The sequence below is a fragment of the Heteronotia binoei genome, chromosome 9 (assembly GCF_032191835.1).
Source record: "Heteronotia binoei isolate CCM8104 ecotype False Entrance Well chromosome 9, APGP_CSIRO_Hbin_v1, whole genome shotgun sequence".
NCBI lineage: Eukaryota > Metazoa > Chordata > Lepidosauria > Squamata > Gekkonidae > Heteronotia > Heteronotia binoei.
In genome coordinates, this window is record NC_083231.1 from 23,794,443 (window position 1) to 23,814,955 (window position 20,513).

General features: G+C 43.9%; 1 protein-coding gene across 1 annotated transcript in view; it reads left to right on the forward strand.

The window, feature by feature from the left end:
* The window catches only part of GABRA4 (gamma-aminobutyric acid type A receptor subunit alpha4), a 91,784-nt gene extending 73,427 nt beyond the window's left edge, over window positions 1-18,357 (forward strand). The window contains exons 9-11 of the mRNA XM_060246302.1: window positions 16,661-17,522; window positions 17,612-17,889; window positions 18,233-18,357. Coding sequence (XP_060102285.1) covers window positions 16,661-17,206 — 546 coding nt within the window. The 3' untranslated portion in view covers window positions 17,207-17,522; window positions 17,612-17,889; window positions 18,233-18,357. The remainder of the gene's footprint in view (window positions 1-16,660; window positions 17,523-17,611; window positions 17,890-18,232) is intronic.
* The last annotated feature ends 2,156 nt before the right edge of the window (window positions 18,358-20,513 follow it).

A 20,513-nucleotide genomic window follows, 5' to 3' on the forward strand; every position in this document is an offset into this window, starting at 1 on the left:
TTGCAGTTCAATTACGCTCATCGCAACCTTGCTCCTGGCTCCACGCACAGTGTCTCCTGGCTCCACCCGCAAAGTCTCCAGATATTTCTTGAATTGGAACTGGCAAGCCTATGGCCCTGGTCTTGCCCTTGGTGGCACCAGGAAAGGGGAACACTGCTCTATTTTGTACTCCCTCAGAAATATTATTGTCTTAACTGAAAAGCTCCAGACTCTAGCCTTTCTCAGTAGAAGACTGCACCAGCCTGGTTGCTCTCTTCTGTACTTCCCCCAACTCTGCAATATCCTTTTGGTAATACGGTGACCAGAACCATACACAGAATTCCAAACAAGACCGTAGATCTGCACACGGCTATTACAATATTGACTATTTATTGTCATCCCCTTTCCTACGAGTTCCCATCACAGAATTAGCCCTTTTTACTATTACTGAGTAAACATGTTTATTGAGCTATCCTCTACTACCCCAAGATCTCGTTCCCTTTCAGCCTTTGCTAGTTCAGGCCCCATAAGCATACATTTAAAGTTAAGAAGGCATGGTGAAATTCTCCTTGACATTGCAATGCCTGAGATTCTGGCTTTTTGGTGCTTGCTTTGGGTTCAATCCCACCAGGTTCCTTTCTTCGCTGGTGCAAGTGGGAACCTTTTAACCATAGAGAGGGAAAAACTAGTCTGGAAATCAGGGAACCTGCATGGACAAAAACCTCATAGATGTGGGATGCAGTGAGGAGTAGAGACAGATGGGAGCAGGCAGAAAAGCTGCCCTCTGTCCTGAGAGAAATCATATATAAGTGAGTGATGCCAACATCAGGTTATGCAATGGTAAGTAATACTCTAATTGCAACATGGTGAAATAATAGACGGGGAAGAGGAATGGATTGTATGGTATAGTGTCAGATAGTAAAAGTGCAAGGGATTTGTTCTGCTTCCTTGGTGAGTTTAGTTTTAGAATTAATGTAGGCCCTTGCAGAAAGCTAATTTTGCATTTATACATAATAATAATAATAATAATTTTTAATTTATATCCCGCCCTCCCCGCCGAAGCAGGCTCAGGGCAGCTTACATGGCGTAAAATGCAGACATTACAATAATACAATAATAAAATACACTAATTACATAACAATTATATTCCTCAATTAAAATATACTATTACATTAAAACCATCAATTAAAACTATCAAATTTAAAATCAACAAATTAATTCGGTGCTACAATTTTGATGTTACTCACATGACACAGTTTTTACATGACGACGGTAAAATAATTCCACATTAAGAAAACGCCAGCTGGAAGAGGGTGGTCTTGCAGGCCCGGTGGAACTGGTTAAGGCTCCACAAGGCCCGTACCTCTTCTGGTAATTGGTTCCACAAGTGGGGAGCTGTAATCGAGAAGGCCCTTTCTCTCATAATTTTCAATTTGGCCTCCTTCAGCCCAGGGATTTTCAGTAGATTTTGTGAGCCAGATCTCAGTACCCTCTGGGGAACATATGGGGAGAGACGGTCCCTAAGGTAGGCAGGTCCTCGGCCATATAGGGCTTTAAAGGTAATAACCAGCACCTTGTAACAATTCCGGTACACAATTGGCAGCCAGTGAAGTTCCTGTAGCCTGGGCTGTATGTGCTCCCACTTAGGGAGTCCCAAGAACAGTCTGGCTGCCACGTTCTGCACTAGCTGCAGTTTATGGGTTCGGCACAGGGGCAGTTTCAGTTTCAGAATATTTCAATTTATATCCCGCCCTTCCCGCCAAAGCAGCTCAGGGCGGCTCACAACATATAAAATCTAACATAAAATTTGGCTTTAAATACATCAATTTACAACAATGGCTTTAAAAATGCATCAATTTAGACAATTTAAAACAGTGAAATAATAAAACATAGAACAAGCGATCTGCCAAATGATACACTACAACCTTCCATAAAGTTTCCAATGTCAGTTAGTTATAGGCCAGCCGGAAGAGGGCTGTCTTGCAGGCCCTGTGGAACTGCCCAAGGTCCCACAGGGCCCTCACCTCTTCCGGCATCTGGTTCCACCAGCAAGGTGCCATTACTGAAAAGGCCCTGTCCCTGGTGTCCCAGCCCCATGTAGAGGGCATTACAGTAGTCTAACCTCGAGGTGACCGTTGCATGGATTACTGTTGCCAGGTCATCATGCTCCAGGAAGGGAGCCAACTGCCTCGCCCGCCTAAGATGAAAAAAGGCGGATTTAGCAGTGGCTGCTGTCTGGGCCTCCATTGACAAGGAAGCTTCAGTAGCACCCCCAGGCTCTTGACCTTGCACGCCATTTCCAATGGCGCACCATCAAAAACTGGTAGGGGGATTTCCCTTCCCAAACCGCCACATCTCAGGCAAAGGACCTCTGTCTTCGCTGGATTCACCTTCAACCTACTCAGCCTGGGCCAACCTGCCATGGCTTGCAACGCCAGGTCCAGATTTTCTGGAACATTGCCAGGCCGGCTGTCCATCAGTAGATAAAGCTGGGTGTCATCAGCATACTGGTGGCAACCCAGTCCATACCTCCGGGCAATCTGGGAAAGGGGGTGCATGTAGAAGTGGAACTACATCGGGGAGAGGACCGCCCCCTGAAGCACCCCTCTGGGACAGTTCTTCCCCAATCATCACCCTTTGTCCCCGACCATCAAGGAAAGAGGAAAGCCATTGCAAGGCCAGCCCCTGAATCCCTGTGTCGGCAAGGCAGCAGGTGAATAACTGATGGTCAACCATATCAAACGCAGCCGATAGGTCTAACAACAGCACTGCCGAATCAATTCGATCCAGATGCCGCTGGAGATCTTCCACCAGGGCGACCAGCACTGTCTCTGTCCTATGGCCCGGGCGGAAGCTGGACTGGTGAGGATCTAGGATGGAAGTGTCTTCCAGAAAACTCTGCAATTGTAATGCCACTCCCCTCTCAATAATTTTGCCCAAAAAGGGCAAATTTGAGACCGGCCAATTCGGTCGGATCTGATGTAACCTTTTTTCAGGAGGGGGCAGACCACAGCCTCTTTAAGAGGCGTTGGAAAAAGACCCTCCAAGAGGGATCTATTTACGATGTCCTGTATAGGACACCTAAGCTCCCTCTGGCAAGCTTTAATTAGCCAGGAAGGGCACGGATCCAGATCACGTTGTTGGGTGTACAGTAGAGAGGATTCTGTCAACTTCCTCCAAGCTGAGTGTGTTGAAGCGATCCAGAATTGAACCAGAAGACAGGCACGGGGCCTTGAGTTCACATACTGTATCCAATGTGGCGGGGAGGTCATGGCGGAGCGACGTGACCTTGTCTGCAAAAAATTTCGCAAAAGCCTCACAGCCTATCTCTAATTCCTTAGCATTTGGCCTGCCTTGCTGCAGTGTTGTAAGATTCCGAATCTTCCTAAACAATTGCGCCGGGTGCAAATTTGCAGATGCAATCTTGGCCGCAAAGTAAGTTTTCTTTGTGGCTTTGACTGCCATCTCATAGGACCTCATAAACTCTCTATAAGATGTTCTAGTCGCTTCGTCTCGAGTACGCCGCCATTGCTTCTCTAACCGTCTGAGTCCTCGTTTCAGCTGTCGCAGCTCCAGGGTATACCACGGGGCCAGCTTAACTCAGGGGCGCAGAGGGCGTCACACGATCTCATCAATTACTCTGGAGAGCCGGCCATGCCAGGAGTCAACCAGATCATCGAGAGAATCGCCAGGGGGCCAGGGATCCTATAGAGCCACTCAGCGTCCATCAGACTCCGTGGGCGAGCCAAAAAAAGCTTGCCACCCAAACGGGTGTGGAGTGGAGCATTCACACAAGCCTTAAGGGCAAAGTGTTCTGACCATGGCACCGCCTCCGCAATTATATCATCCACCGTAACCCCGGCCACAAAGATCAAATCTAACATTATAAAACTTCCATTTGTTCTAGCAGAACACTAGATGCCTAGACAAATATTGGAGGGAAACATCACCATGCCCCGTTAAGGAGTATCCTGGGCCATCAAGCTAACTTTTGTTTGAAATATACTGTTGTACTAGATGAAGCCTGGAATTTCAGCAAAATAATTCTTATGTCTAGAGACTAGATGTTTACCAGCTCAGAGTGATCATTCTTAAATTTAAGGCTTTGAATGGCTTGGGGCTGGGGAACTTGAACTAACTGCCTAGCACTGTGGTTAGATTCTTTCTCCTATACTTTGCTCTCTGTATCCCTGTCCATAGAGATGAAGGGTGGTTTCTCACAAGAGATTTGGCCTGACCTAGGAACGCCTCCCATTCAGTTCAAACACACAGGTTCACACAATCACATCTGCCCTCCAAGCCCAACCCGTTCCCAGCCAGTCGCCAGATGGCTTCCAACCACATTTGAAAGCTACCTGGATCTTCCCGGTATCACCCCCCCTGAGTTGCATTCAGCTCGCACAATCACCGGCTGTCTGAATGAGCCTGTGTGACTCATGGGCGGAAGAGCTGTGTGATCGCGCCAAGCTGTTTGCAGCGCTGCTGGGTTTTTTTTTTAACGAGGCCCTCTCGGAGATGCACTTCTGTGCTTCCCTGCATTAGCACACACACGGGGGACTTTTAAAGAAAAATCACCCTTTCAGCAGCGGTGGGTACTTGAGTCGCGCTAACTGTGTGAACGCGCAACCACCCACAGCTGCCGGGATTCTGCCATTTCAACAGCAGCTGTCTGATCCCTCTAAAACGGCCCTGATTGGATTGGGGTTTTTTGCCTCAGGATTCTACCGTGTCGATTTCCCAGTCTGAAACCACCTGAAGTGTAGCAATCATAGGTAGGGCTTTTTTTTAAGAAGAGGCACCTTGAGGGAATGACCCTCTACTGTCTGTATAGGGTTGCCAACCTCCAGGTGGTAGCTGGAGCTCTCCTGAGAGGAAGGGAAGAGAACTCAAAGCTGAGTTTGGAGAACAGATAGGATAAGAATAAAATAAATAAATAATAATTGATTCCTTTATCCTCTGTGGAAAAGAATCTAACTCATAAGGGGCTGTGTGTGAGGCCAGCTTTCTCCATGACATCCTGCCTTTCCACTTGCAAGGTGTCTTACTTTTTAACACATAGGCACTTTCAGATAGGCAGCTCCCTACCTGACCGAGCTACGTACAATTTTTCCCACACATCTGGGCTGTTTATAAAAACTTTATAATAATGCTTGGTATAGCTATCTATATCTATCCGTATAATAATAAACCATGCCGTATGTCTTTTGCCTGTTCCCTTTGTTGCATAATTATATGACTCACTTTTGTCATTTCGGTGATGCTGATTAATATGCCAGCAAAATGGTTGCTGCAAATCTCAACTTTTTGCTAGGATGCACAGTTCCGGTTCATGCTAAATACGCAATCTGACTTCACTGAAGTGCAAAATTGGCTTGCTTGTCATAAGCTGGTAATACATGCAAAACAATCTAATACTTTCTTTTCTGGCGCAAGTGGAGGATTATGGAAGCTCAGAGGATTTCTCTCTCTCTCTCTCTCTCTTTCTCTCCAAAATTTGCACTGCAGATGAACAGCTGTTTCTATCGGGCAAAACCTTGTTAAAAATTGAATAGCTGGGATTGACTCACACTTCAGCAGCAGCACTTTTGTGTGGTGGCAAACAATAGCACCAGAGAATATAGATGGGGGTAGGCTAGAAACAGTGAATGATCTATGAGTTGGTTTTTTTTGTGACAGATCAGTAATGCCTCCCCCACTCCCCACTCCCTGGTCTCATCAAGAAGAATTTTGTACCATACGGAAAACCACATAATCTTACTAAATAGAACTGCCATAATGTTTAACAATAGATTAGACAGATTTGCAGCAAATTATGCCAACGGCAGACTCTCTTGCATTGCACACGGTCAATTTCATGTGCTTCCAGTTGGAAAGAGATGGCCGTGGCATTAATTACAATATTTATACATGCCTGCAAGGACGATTGCCTGGTTATCCCACCTTTGCGCTCCCAAAAGAGTCATAATGGCTCTGCAACTGTGCTTATGAAAAGAGCGACAAATTGAGAAGTCAAAGCCTTGTCATTTCTGGGCATCAGCCCCCCCCCACCTCCCATCTCTTTCAATGATGCCATAACAATATTCAGAACATTGCGGCTGTCGTTTGGCAGGGCTAAATTCAGAAGTCAGCTGTGCTCCAACAATACCACTTGCTCTCTACCTGAAATTGAGGGCAGATGGGCAAAATGTCAGTGGACTGCTCTAGCAGATGACATCTCCCCCCCGCCCCCCCAAATTAGGCTGTCTTTGATAGAACAGAATATTTGTGATTCTGTTTCAATCAAAGCACATTTTCATTTATACACAACTCATATCAGTTTCAGGGAGGGGGTATATTAAAATATGCTCTATTAATCAGAAATGCCATAATTACCACACTGGTAAACAAACAATACTAATGTTTTAGGCAGACATGCAAGAAAACTCAGGAGTCTCGTGGTGCAGAACTGCAGTATTGATGCCATAACAATATTGCCGTATTGCAATATTGCAGTATTGCCGTCCAAGCTCTGCTCACGATCTGAGTTCGATCCCAGCAGTAGCTGGACTCAGGTAGCCGGCTCAAGGTTGACTCAGCTTTCCATCCTTCCGAGGTCAGTAAAATGAGTCCCCAGCTTGCTGGGGGGGAAGTGTAGATGACTGAGGAAGGCAATGACAAACCACCTCGTAAAAAGTCTGTCAAGAAAACGTTGTGATGTGATGTCACCCCATGGGTCGGTAACAACTCGGTGCTTGCACAGGGGACTACCTTGACCTTGACCTTACTAGAAAACAGGCTTCTCCTCCCCTCATTATTTTCTTCCACTGGTATGAACATATGAAGCTGCCTTATACTGAATCAGACCCTTGGTCCATCAAAGTCAGTATTGTCTTCTCAGACTGGCAGCGGCTCTCCAGGCTCTCAAGCTGAGGTTTTTCACACCTATTTGCCTGGACCCTTTTTTGGAGATGCCAGGGATTGAACCTGGGACCTTCTGCTTCCCAAGCAGATGCTCTACCACTGAGCCACCGTCCCTCCCTCTCCTTGATAGCTCAGCTTGTTCCATTCACACAGGGAGTGATCACACAAGAGATTTGGCCTGACCTAAACACACCTCCCCCCCCATCTAATGTGTGCAATCACAGGCACACATCCGCCCCCAAGTCCCGCCTGTACCTACCTCGTCTGAGGGTGGGCTGGGACCAGATTAAATAGCTATCATGGACTTCCTGGTAGCCAACCTCTAAAACCTACACAGGGTGCATTTCCCAGCTGTCTGAACAACTGAGCATGTGCTGCACCCACCCTGCACCCAGCTGGCATGCGCATGAGCAATCTGAATACTCGTCTTGCATGTATGCGGCCCGTGCTTCTCATGGCAGCAGGGCGGGGGCTGTGTGATTGCCATGGCATGGGTCAAAGAGAACCAGCTTTTTCAGAGCCAGGATACTGGCACACCAAATCTCTTGTGTGATCTCACCCACAGTGCATCCTGAGTAGCCATAAAGATAACGAGGGCCGCGGTCACACTCACCATTAAATCCATCCCTAACCCGTCGCTATTATACCCCGCAGCTTTTTTACAACTAATTTACTGATCAGACATCCCTCCATCCTTCAGTTCTAAGCAGTGTTGGTCCCGTCGTTGGTTGATCAGAGGTCTCAACCGGACCTCATTTTTTGAGATGGCATTCCACACTTGTGCAAGCGCAGTACCGTGGGATATTGTGCTTGGCTCTTTTTTTTTTTTAAAGGTGCCAGAAAAGGTGGCCGATCTGCGCCCCCCCCCCAATTAAACACCTGGAAAGGAAGGGGAAGCCCAGGAGTTCTCTTTGCTGTCTCTCCGCCTGGTGGGGAGACAGCAAAGGTGGGTCATCTTCCTCCCCCCCATTTAAACACCCCACCATGGTGTTTAAATGGGGGGGAGCACGGCAACTCTCTTTGCTGTCTCTCCAACTGGCAGGGAGACAGCAAAGGTGGGTGATCTTCCTCCCCCCCCCCCATTTAAACACCCCGACATGGTGTTTAAATGGGGGGGAGCACGGCAACTCTCTTTGCTGTCTCTCCGCCTGGCGGGGAGACAGCAAAGGTGGGGGATCTTCCTCCCCCCATTTAAACACCCTGCCGTGGTGTTTAGATGGGGGGGAGCACGGCAACTCTCTTTGCTGTCTCTCCGCCTGGCGGGGAGACAGCAAAGGTGGGTCATCTTCCTCCCCTGGCAGGGAGACAGCAAAGGTGGGCGATCTGCCTCCCGCCCCATTTAGGAAAGGTCCCCTGTGCAAGCACCAATTGTTTGCGACTTTGGGGTGATGCTGCTTTCACAAAGTTTTCACGGCAGACCTTTTATGAGGTGGTTTGCCATTGCCTTCCCCGGTCATTACACTCCCCCCCCCCCGAAAGCTGGGTACATAAGGTCGGAAGGTTGGAAGGCTGAGTCAACAATTGCTAGTGCAATGATATCATTTGGAGTGGGCTCTTGTAGGGAAGCAGATGTGCGCTTGTGACGAGTCGGCTACAATGGAGCGTTCAAACATAGAAAGTACACGCGGGAGTTGTCGGAAGCATTCTTATTCCGGATTTAATGTACTATCAAAAAAGTCCGCGTCTCAGTCGTGGCAGTTCGGGACATGATCGAGCCAACGACCATTGCCAGATGCTGATGTTTGGACAACAGCATAAAATCTGACATGCATTTGCCTTTCATCCATGTCCATCTCGTCAGTTTGTGTGTGTCTGACCTCGGCCCAGAATACCTTTAATAGCCATCGGCTGTATTTCATTCCCCTGATTTTTAAATTCTCAACCACATTTAGAATTATCAGCATTTTTGATTTTTTACCATTTTGTCCCTCTGTTTTTGAAGTGCTTGTTGCTAAAAGTGCCATTGACTTTCTCTGTGCATGATAGACTTTCTCTATCCATGAAGAGTATTTTTCTTAGCTATGCATAGCAGTAGTTTCATTAAGGGCATGAGTTCTTCTTGACAAATTGCATCTGCAAAAAGTTAAATTAAAAATTGTTCAGCAGGATCTGTATAAAAAGATGCATAGCCTGTAAGAAGAATAATCCCAGAGGTATCTGGAAAAGTCCATCCCCTCATGAAGGTTCATCCTTTGCCACAAATTTTGTTGGTCTTTAACAGGGCTTTTTTTGTAACAGGAACTCCTTTGCATATTAGGCCACACATCCCTGATGTAGCCAATCCTCCAAGAGCTTATACAACTCTTAGTTCAGGGCCTATTGTAAGCTCCAGGAGGATTGGCTATGTCAGAGGGTGTGGCCTAATATGCAAAGGAGTTCCTGCTACAAAAAAAGCCCTGGTCTTTAAGGTGCTGCTGGACTCTTGCTCTTTTCTACTGCTCCACAGGTTCTGGCAGTAAAGAATCATTAACTTCCATGTTACCCTTTAGAGTTTCACATCTGTTTAAGCTTTGCAGTCGTTTGTAGACATTCTGCATCCACAGTTCCATACATTGCACTCCAAATGTACATTCAGTTGATTTATCAGGCATTGCAATGTGTTTAGGATGTTAAAAATGCACTTGCCTATCCATAGGTCAGAAGCAACCCATGTATGGAGAAAAATAAATGGTATGCCGGTGTCTGACAGGGCTGCGCATGTTGGAACATGAGTCAGGCTTTTATATCAAATTGACTCATCAGCTGCCTGCCATCCATATCATTGTCTCTTCTGCTCTTGAACAGTGAATCCAACCTTTCATTTATTAATGCTGCAACATCTCCAGTGTGGACAGAAAATGGCAATTAGCAATCACTGAAAGGTGGAAATAGGTAAATGAAGAAATATGCCAAAACAAAAATGATTTGTTCTGTGCAAATACAAACCCTTTCCCTCGGACCTACTCCTGAGCTAAACAGTGGCTTCTCCCTCCTCCTCCAAAGACAATAGTTTCCCCCTTGTTTCTCAGAGGACCCTCAATGAGAACATTGGTAATCATGGACAAGCTTTCCTTCCAGAAAGCTGCCCATCATAACCATCCTTCTCCTGTGCCTTAGAGAGTTCTGATTCTTCTACATCACAAGGTTCCATGTGCCCTCTGAGATACACACACACACAAATAGAAACAGAGAAAGAATGGACCCTTGTGACACTGTCCATGCCAGATCTTATATGGCCAGTTCCTCATTTCCTTCTATCACCTTTTGTGTCAAGCTGATTAAAAAAACATTCAGACCACCACTGAGGTATCTAACTTTTCTCCCTTTCTCACAATGCAAGAACTTGTGGGCATTCAATGAAATTGCTGAGCAGTCGGGTTAGAACGGATGAATGGAAGTACTTCTTCACCCAAAGGGTGATTAACATGTGGAATTCACTGCCACAGGAGGTGGCGGCAGCTACAACCATAGACAGCTTTAAGAGGGGATTGGATAAACATCTGGAGCAGAGGTCCATCAGTGGCTATTAGCCACAGCTTATGTTGGAACTCTCTGTTTGGGGCAGTGATGTTCTGTATTCTTGTGCTGGGGGGGCACAGTGGCAGGATTTCTAGCCCCACTGGTGGACCTCTTGATGGCACTTGGGTTTTTTGGCCACTGTATGACACAGAGTGTTGGACTGGATGAACCATTGGCCTGATCCAACATGACTTCTCTTATGTTCTTATATTCTTAACACTAGCCAGCGATCGACTGTATCAGAAGTAGCCAGTAGGACCAGGAGGTATTTGCCTTTTCTATCTGTAAATGGATATGATCCACCAGAGCCACCAAGGTGGTTAGCTGTGTTAGTCTGTCTGTAGCAGAAGATAAGAGCAAGAATCCAGTTAGCACCTTAAAGACTAACAAAACTTGCGGCAGTGTGTGAGTTTTCATGAGTCACCACTCCTTCAGATGCAAGGCCACCAAAGTCGTCCCTGTCCTAAAGCCAGTCCTAAAAGCAGATTTCAATGGGCCAATGGCAGATTTGTTATCCAGATAGTTTCTTTAACTGCTCAACGACTACCCATGCCAGATTGGTAAATTGATAGGAATGTGTAGTTAATTAAAATCATTAGTCCTTGGATATCTACAACAGCCAAGGACATCCTAGAATATACAAATCCAAATGGCTAATTTCAGTCATAATGGCAAATTTAATTTTTGGAAATTAAATAGGTTGGATCCAACCACCTTTTTGACTGGCAAAAAAAGGAGAAGGGAGTCCCTTTTGATAACCCAAAAATGATATGCTGGACATTATGTGACCTGCACTGTCATAAACTATTTAGGACAGGGATTGTTATAGGGAGAACTGAGCAAGATTGAATGAAATTGCTGGTTCAATCAAACCTAGACTTGAGGGGAGGGGGATGCAGTAGAAAATATTCCCATTCATTGCAGCCTCCTAGTACTCCCATGGGTTCAGATTTCCATCAGTTGTAGGAATCTGTCCCTTGCAGGTAGAGGATACATTCTGTGTGATTGTTATTGGTTGGTTCTTCTGTAAGGCTCCTAATTTGAGTGATAGAAAGAAATGCATAGGACATCTAATTCAATCCTTCCTCAACTCTGTTCATTCTATTAAATGTCTGCTCATGCTGCCCTAGCTGAATTCTCTGTTATCCTTTCTGACTGTCCATACTGCTTGTTAAATGAAAACTTTCCATTATTCACTGTACCCAATCCTACAGCTCATACACAAGTGAATAGAAAAGGAAAATTTTCTTACCCTAGAGGGCAACAAAACAGATATGGAATTCATGCAGGATATTAACTTTGCTCTGACCTCCTCTCCCTGAGCAGTAATATTTGCTCACAAGAAACAGAAGTGGGATTGCTAACCAAAAGTATACATATAGCAGTGTAGAACACATGCATAATATTGGTAATAACATTTATTGAAATAGGTTGATTGTATTTGTTTGTGGGGTGCTGTCAGATTTGCATTTTGTTTGGTACATGGCAAAAGATAATTTTTTTGGGTCACCACCCCCAAGGAAATGGTGACTTGGAATACTTTTCAAAGGTGCCAGATGAATCTCACTGTTGGACGTAACACATCAGGGAAGGGGACTATTTATTACTCTATCCTTACCTCTCTTCCATGGGAGAGATCCAATTGGCAGGTGAACCTAGGGTTGCAAGGTCTGTGTTGGAAAATATCTGGAGACTTTGGGGGTGGATCTGGGAGAAGTCAGGGTTTGGGGAGCAGGGGACCTCAGCATGGTACAATGCCATAGACCTGGTACAATGCCATTTTCTCCAGGGGAGCTGATCACTGCTACCTGGAGATCAGTTATAAAAGCAGGAGATCTCCAGGCACCATTGGAGGCTGGCGGCTGGCAAATGCCAGCTGGAGATCAGTTATAAAAGCAGGAGATCTCCAGGCCCCACCTGGGGGTTGGCAACCCTAGGTGAACAACAGGGGGACCTGCTCTTTCTAGCTCCACTGAGTGCTGATTCCAGCAAGGCAAGTGAAGATAAGGTGGCTTCTGCCTTCAAAGTCAACCTCCTCAGCTTTCCTTATTTTCTCTTTTTTCTCTATCAATCTAAAAAAAATGCATTTATGGATCTTTTAAAACATTTTACAGGTGTCATGTGTCAGCTAGGGCTCAGCAACAGTGAGCACTCCTCAGAAGAGGAGAGGCCCTGCATAGCCAACCCAAAGCCAACTAGCAGAAAAATGGGGTGCAGGCATATGAGCACTTACAGCAAAAAGCTGGTTGAGAATCTCTTCTACTCTCCAGTTCTGATTCAGCAGACAAAAATCAGTTAGCTGTTGCCAGCTCTCCAGGCTCACCTGCACATTTGGAATGCTGCAGAAGAAAACTGAGAACAAAGTTACAAGCTAGGAGGCAAAGTGCACATCACTTGGCTTGATGCCAGCTGCGTGTTGATAGTAAAGATGAGTGTTTACAGGACAGTTCCTGAGAAACTGGCTGTTTGTGTGATGTTTGGGTGTGTGGCTATAAATAATGTTAATATATTACAAAGGCAATCACAGTCACATAAACCTCTCTCTCTACTTAATGTAGATTATAAAATCATTGCCACAGAATTGGCAGAAAGACTAATAAACATATACCAGATTTAATACACATGGATCAGACAGGCTTTGTACCAAAGAGGTATATGAAAGATTATTTATGATTCATAATAGATGCAGTTGAATTTGTAAACAAGAAAGAAAGAAAGAAAGAAAGTAGCGGTTTTTTTTCTGGATTCAGATAAAGCATTTGATAATTTAACATGGCCTTTTCTACTGAATGTAGTTCAAAATATGGGCTGTGGGCCTGAATTCTGGAACTGGATGCAAGACATATACTTGAACCAACAAAGATTTTAATAAATAGAAAATTATCAGAAGCAATTTCCATCAAGAAAAGGAACATGTCAAGTATGTCCCTTGTCACCCCTACTATTTATTCTAACAATAGAGACTTCAGCTACAAAGATCAGACAAGACACCAGAATCAAAGGAATGATGTAGAATTTAAAATGAAAAGCTATGCAGACTATGTGGTTCTTAGATCCCACCTGCTTGCAGTATGTAATAGAATGCATTGAAGAATTTGGATCATTCTCAGGATACAAAATCAATAGGAAGAAGGCAAAAATGATAACAAAATTCTTAATCCAGCAACATGAATGAGATACTATAAAGAGTATAGAATGCACAGGGAATAAATGTGACTGGGCAAAACTGTAATCTATTTTTAAAAATTTTTTCAGAAGACTTGGAAATTGATAGAAGCAGATTTATGTAGATGGGAATTTTTTTTTTAAATCTCATGGCCGTGAAGTATTTCTGCAATCAAAATGAATGTACTGCCAAAACTAAACATTTTATTTCAAATGCTACTTCTACATATAGAAGCAAAAATACTGATCGAGTGGCAGACAGATACATTTATTTGGAATGACAAGAAACCAGAATAAGCTTTAAAATATTACAAGATGAGGAAAAAAGGGTTAGCAGTTTCAAACATGCAGTTATATTATCAAGTGTCAGGCCTGTTTTGGATTGGGGATTGGATTAAGACCCAAGACTAAGAATAGTAAAACTTGCATTAGCAGACCTAGATGAAGATTTACACAATCATTTATGGATTAAGAAATCAATTGAAATGATCATAACACAAGAAAAGAGTTGTATAATTAGAGATGGACTTTTGATAATGTGATCTACATGCTGAAATTTATTGAGCCCTCCAAATTCTCCGCTTATGTCCCCAGTTGAAACTTATGATAAGAATACAGGAAATAAAAGTGATTTTTTAAAATGTACAGCAATATGGTAAATACTCAGGGGGAGGGGGTCAAGTCCTGGCAAGGTATTAGAGATAAAGGAATCAGTACTCAATCATTAATGTATCAGCTTCAAGACTAAAAAAGACAATCAACACAGAAGGTGGAAGAGTTTAAACAGCTGATTATAAAACGAAAAGACCATTTACTACAATGGATATACAAGTTATTGCATTAGTTAGAAACTGGAGAAGAAAAGTGAAAAAGGTATGATTAAATGGATGCAGAATTTTAGAGAGCAGATACGTATGCATCAATGGGAATAATAATGGGAAAAATAAATTAAGTTTACAGCCATCCAGGCATTTAGAGAAAACTGGTACAAAATGGTTTTAAATAATATATAATTGAGAATATTGAGAAAATAGACAAAAAACCACAAAGGAAAACAAGGAAATGTCAAAACATAGATACAACCTTTCATCATATGTGGTGGACTTGTAAAAAAGCAAAAAGATACTGGAAGGAAAGACATGGAAAAATGCAGAACATATTAGAGGTTAAATTCCACATGGAAGCTAAGAATATGCTATTAGGTATACTACCTAATAAATTGCCCAGAATTTTGCAAAAAAAAAATACAACTACATGGTGACAGTGGCAAGAATTTTCTATGCAGCGAAATAGAAATTAGACGCCTGTCCAAGCTTAGAAGAATGGGAAAATAAACTTGCCAGCTATGCAGTAATGGTGAAATTAACAGCCTATTTGACAAACAGATCTATTACAAAATTTGAGGAGAGATGGATTGCATATTATGTAAGCAGGAGACAAATTAAGAATGAGAAACTTTCTTAAGAATTGTGTATTAATGTATTGCAACCCAGAAGCAGAATGAAAAGTTTTGGATATATATGCATATGGAAGTAGATTTTGAGCAGAAACATCTTCTGTTTTCTTATTATGAGATATATAATAAATTTTCCTTTGTACTTATATATTAAAATAATGTCTTAAAAATTACAATGCAGGGGATGTTAGGAAGAAATATTTTCTGTTTTATACACTGGGTGATATGTAATTATCCTTGATGTATGCCATTATGTTATATAATTCCTCTTCTCCTTGGTTTTCTAAAATAAAATAAAATTATATGTCAGGGTTTTTCTCCTTGGGTCACAATCCATTTCACCAGGCAGAAGAAATGCTTAGATGAGTTATTTATTGGTGTTCATTCAATTAAGGGTTCTTTGGATCAGTGACATTCAAATTTGAGCCATTTAGCCATGGTAGTTGTGAATATTAAGGTCAGTTATTTTGTACTGTTTCCCACTGGGATAAGATAAGTATTCTCCAGTGCGAGAGTCAGGCTGTGCATAAATAGGTTTTTTTTGGGGGGGTGGGGAGGGGAGGTGGGCATTAATCAGGATTTATATCCAGTTTTGAAATTCTTTGCTTGTAATTTACACTCGACACATTCTAGGGCTGACTTCTGGTTAGATCTGCTTTAGAATTGCTCTCTCAGAGTTGTGCTAAAAGTCAGCCACACACCTAGGCTGCTTCTACTCATTTCAGTGTGGCTTTTGCTGCTGGGAATTTTAGAGCAGGGTTTCCAGCCTGTGGGTCAGGACCCAAAGTGAGCTACAAAGCCTCTGATAGTAGCAGGCCAACTCTCCTTAATAACAGTTCCTGCCCTTTGCATCCTTCTCTTTCATTCCTTCTCACCAACTTCTCATGTTCTCATCCTTCTTTGTGACAATAATGGGGAGAAAAAGCCCCCTGGCAACTAGTAACTTCATATTAGTAGCTGATAAAAGAGGGGAAGGGGTGGAGAGGAGGTGGGAGCTGTTTAGCATGCCATGGAGAAAAAGCAGAGAATAGAAAGAGACATGTCCACTCGTGAGCTGTCTTGATGCTGCTCTAGGGCTGCCAAGCCCCCAGGCTGGGTGGGATTTTCCCCGCCCTGGAGGTTCCCAACCTGCCAGCCCACAACGGGCTGGTGGGGGGAACCTCCTCCGACGTCACTGGCACAATGACGTCACACCGCTCTAGGCGTTTCTGGGGAAACTCTATGGTTTTCCCAGATACTCTAGCAATTTGGGAAGGTAAACTCTATGGTAGAATAGTCCAAGAGTAGTCAAGGAAGGAAGTTAGGTAGGTAAGTAGATGGGCAAGGGGGGAGGGAAGGAGAGGTGGAAAGAAAGCAACTTAAACTTCAAATGTATTCTCCAAGCCACTGGATGGCTTGGCTTGGAGAAGTGATTTAAAGAGATAAATGTTTTCTCCACACTGGCTGACGGGGCGATGCGGGCTTTGAGAGCCACATAATATCTGTGAAAGCCTGAGCCACAGCTTGGCCACCCATGGTCTAAACTGCAGGACTGTGCTGATGTTTCACACTCAAGAACACTCTGTGTTAACACTATGCTGAAGGTTATGGCCAGAATGAAAATGTATATATATATATTTTTTTTAAAAAATAACTGCTGACATTGTCCTTTTCCCCTTCCAGAGTACAGACTCAAACTCAAACGTGAGGAAAAGAACTAATACTACAGTACAGCCAGAAGCTGAGAACATGAAGCGAATTGACACAGGAAACAGTTCAATGCCACTTCCTACAGTAACTCCTACAGTAACTCAGGGGCCTTCGGAGGTTATGCCCCGATCTCCTTCGGCATCAAGCCCGAACCCATTCAGTCGCATTAGCTTTTCAGAAACACTGGCTTCTGCGAGAGCGACACCTTCTGCCCCCCCTTCAACCCCAGTTCTAACTGGATACATTCCTCAGCAAGCCACCGCTGGATCTCCAGCGATCCACCATTTGCTTGGATCTAGACTGGAGCAGATTCAGACAACAGCAAATGCTTTGGGATCATCTGCAAAACCGTCAGTCGTCAACCCTCCTCCAGCTCCTCCTCCCTCAAGTTCGGGCACCAGTAAGATAGACAAATATGCACGCATTTTGTTTCCTGTCACTTTTGGAGCTTTCAACATGGTCTACTGGGTGGTGTATCTATCCAAGGACACCATGGAAAAATCAGAAAGTCTAATGTAGTTTTGCTGCTATGTAGTAGGGGGGTTTTTCTGGAATTTCTTCTTAAATACCTTTGAATGCAGAGTTTCTTCTTTTAAAACTATTTTTTAAAAAAGAAACTGTTGATGCTATTTTTTAAAAAAACACACACCTCTGTGCTCGTTTTCCCATGGTAAAGGGCAGATGTTATTAGGTAAATTAACTTAGCAAAGAGGGGGGAAATGGGGGTATGAAACTGTCTTCCGGGCATTCCTCAGACGGCACTCCATTCAGACAAAATCCAAGGGGCCATTGGGGAGAATAAAGATGAGGTGCAGACCAGTTGCAGAGTATACAGGTAGATCCAAGTGGGCACACGAAAGCTTACGTTCTAAATAAAACTTGGTTGATCTTAAAGGTGCAACTTGACTCCTGCAGTGTATACAGGTGTGCAAGAGATACAGTCTGGGAGAAATCTGTATTTTTGTGGTCTGCCTGGCTACCACACTATATGCTCTGATCTGAGTCATGGCAGCTGTTGACCTGGACATTCTTTAGCCAGTAAAGTCCTTCCATGATACAATGCATGATGACTGGTAATGGATGTGGGGGTGGGGGAGACCATTTTTTCACTGAGCAGTTATATATGTCAAATGCACAAGTTACTATGGATCTGAACTAAGGATGGTGGGTCTTAAGAAGCCTTGGGAAAGTTCTTTTAAACTGTGATTGCACATACTGAATAATGCACTTTCAGTGCACTTGCCAACTGGATTCTGCTAGTTCACAGAAAGTGCATCGAAAGTGCATTATTTAGTGTGCGTGATCGCAGCCTTTGCCTAGCAAAGTTGGGATATGACCAATGTTCCCTCTAAGCTGCAGAGTCTTGTGAGCAAAAATTCTACTTGGTGAGTGACTGGCATTAAAGCTGTGAGTTACTGGCATTAAAGTTGTGAGCTACTGTATATATAATTATTGTGCTCTAGGGTCATCCTTCCTGAACCAAGGCAAAAAAGTGTGAGCTGGAGGCTAAAAATCCGTGAGCTAGCTCATGCTAACTCAGCTTAGAGGGAACACTGGATATGACCCAGGCAAATTTAAGCACTTTCTGTGGAACCCATGCCACTTTAAAAATGCTTTACATAAGTTGGAAAGTGTACCCTTGTTAAGTAAAAACGGGCTTTTCCTCTTGTCGAAACCCACCTGGTAGTAATATTATGCCGCATCAGGTGTATGTACACCATGAACAATTATGTTTTGTATTTATATACCCTTTCAGATCCAAGATCACTTCCCCTTCCCCTTCAACTATTGTTTTGAAGCGTTCCCAAAGGAAGGGATTTTCCTCCTTCACTGTTTCCGTGCATGTTTTTTTTTGTGTGTGAAATAACTATTTTACATTCATTTATGTGAATACTGAACCAGAGTTCGGTCCTGGTTCCAGAGGAATGGAACTCTGTCTCAGTGATTTAGGACACATTCATCGCTTACCATGGCAGTGTTAGAGCTACTTTTCATGGTTCTTAACCCAGCACTCTGGTGAGGTGTATATGGAGGAGCTACAGGGGTCCCGCACGAATGTTGTCCCGATGACCATGGGATTAGATTATAGTGATGTGACTCCTGCACCACTGTGACAACACAAGAAATGGATATTTTTTTTTGTTTGAATTCCACTGTTTTAAGTGGTTAAAGTGGTACAACCAAATCATAAGACTTGCAGCACTGGCCCGTAAGCGCTTAGAATGGGGCTACAGTCAGCTACGTCCGAGCAAATCTAGAAATGTGAATTTATGGTAGTTTTGCTGCAACATTGTGTTGAGATCATATCGGAGTAAATATTTAAGATATTTAGCAGGTAATCCTTGGGAAATTTATTTTGAATAGTCTTACAGCTCAAGGTACTTACTTTTTTGCATTAGTACTGCCTGTGTCGCTCTAATTTAACATCTCTGTAATCCGCTGCACCAAGTTTTGTTTGAAGCATAAAATGTTATCTCTTCTTGTCTCCTCTTATTGCTGCATCTTGTTTGGACTGATCTTTGATTCTTCCCACTTCTTGTACTTAATTTTTCCCAGGTCAGGTGTCATCATGGTAGGGAAGCAACTTGCCAATCTAGTGTTCAGCCTGCTGCTCTGGAATGCAAGATGGAAAACTGGGTACAGGCCATAAGAAAGGGACCTACTGCTACCAATCCTTTTGTTTTTTCCAAACCAAATTGTTTAAAAGAGTTCCTTTCCAGCCTGAGGAAGGCTACTACCCACTGCATCCCGAAATACAACCTCAGAAGTTAGCCTTGTCTAGAGCCGGCTATAAGTGCAAATGGCCATAAGCCCTGCTAGAGGCACTGAAAAAAGACTTTACCATTAGGCTCAGCAGCTGGTGAAACTAGAGGACCCAGAGTTGCATGGGGAGGATGTCCGTGATATTTACAGTACCCTCTGAGCTCTTTGACTTTAATGGGCTTAGAATGATGTACCTATGCATAGGTCTGAATTGTTAAACTAGTTAATGGCTTGGATCCTGCCTGAATTCCCATGGGTGCCTGAAGGGGTGGACCATTTTCTCCCTCCCTTGACAGCCCAAAACACAACCTGGAATGGTTCTTCTAGAGGGTAGGGGACCCCAAGAAACGGAGAGGAATTTTAAGCCTCCCATGGAAGAAGAGGATTGGAGAAAATCCCCCTCCTCATTGCATCTGTAGAAATCTAGATGAGAGCCAAGGAAATATTTGTAGCAGAGTCATAAGTTTGCTTTTCCTCTTGGTCTCAGGATAGGCTAGAATCAGATGTAAACATTGGCAGCCGTAGGTAAATGAGAGCCCATTAGGGTTGCCAATCCCCAGGTGGGAGCAGGGGATCCCCCGGTTTGGAGGCCCTCCCCCCGCTTCAGGGTTGTCAGAAAGCGGGGGGAGGGAACTCTATTATTCCCTATGGAGATTTATTCCCATAGAAAATAATGCGGAATTGATCCACAGTTATCTAGGGCTCTGGGGGGCCCCTGTTTTTTAAGGTAGAGGCACCAAATTTTCAGCACAGTATCTAGTGCCCCTCCCCAAACTATCCCCCAAGTTTCAAAACGATTGGACTAGAGGGTCCAATTCTATGAGCCCCAAAAGAAGGTGCCTCTATCCTTCATTTCCCATGGAAGGAAGGCATTGAAAAGGTGTGCGGTCCCTTTAAATGCGATGGCCAGAACTCCCTTTGGAGTTCAATTATGTTTGTCACAGCCTTGATCTTAGCTCCACTCCTAATGTCTCCTGGCTCCACCCCCAAAGTCTCCTGGCTCCACCCCCAAAGTCCCCAGATATTTCTGAAATTGGACTTGGCAAACCTAGAGCCCATGCAG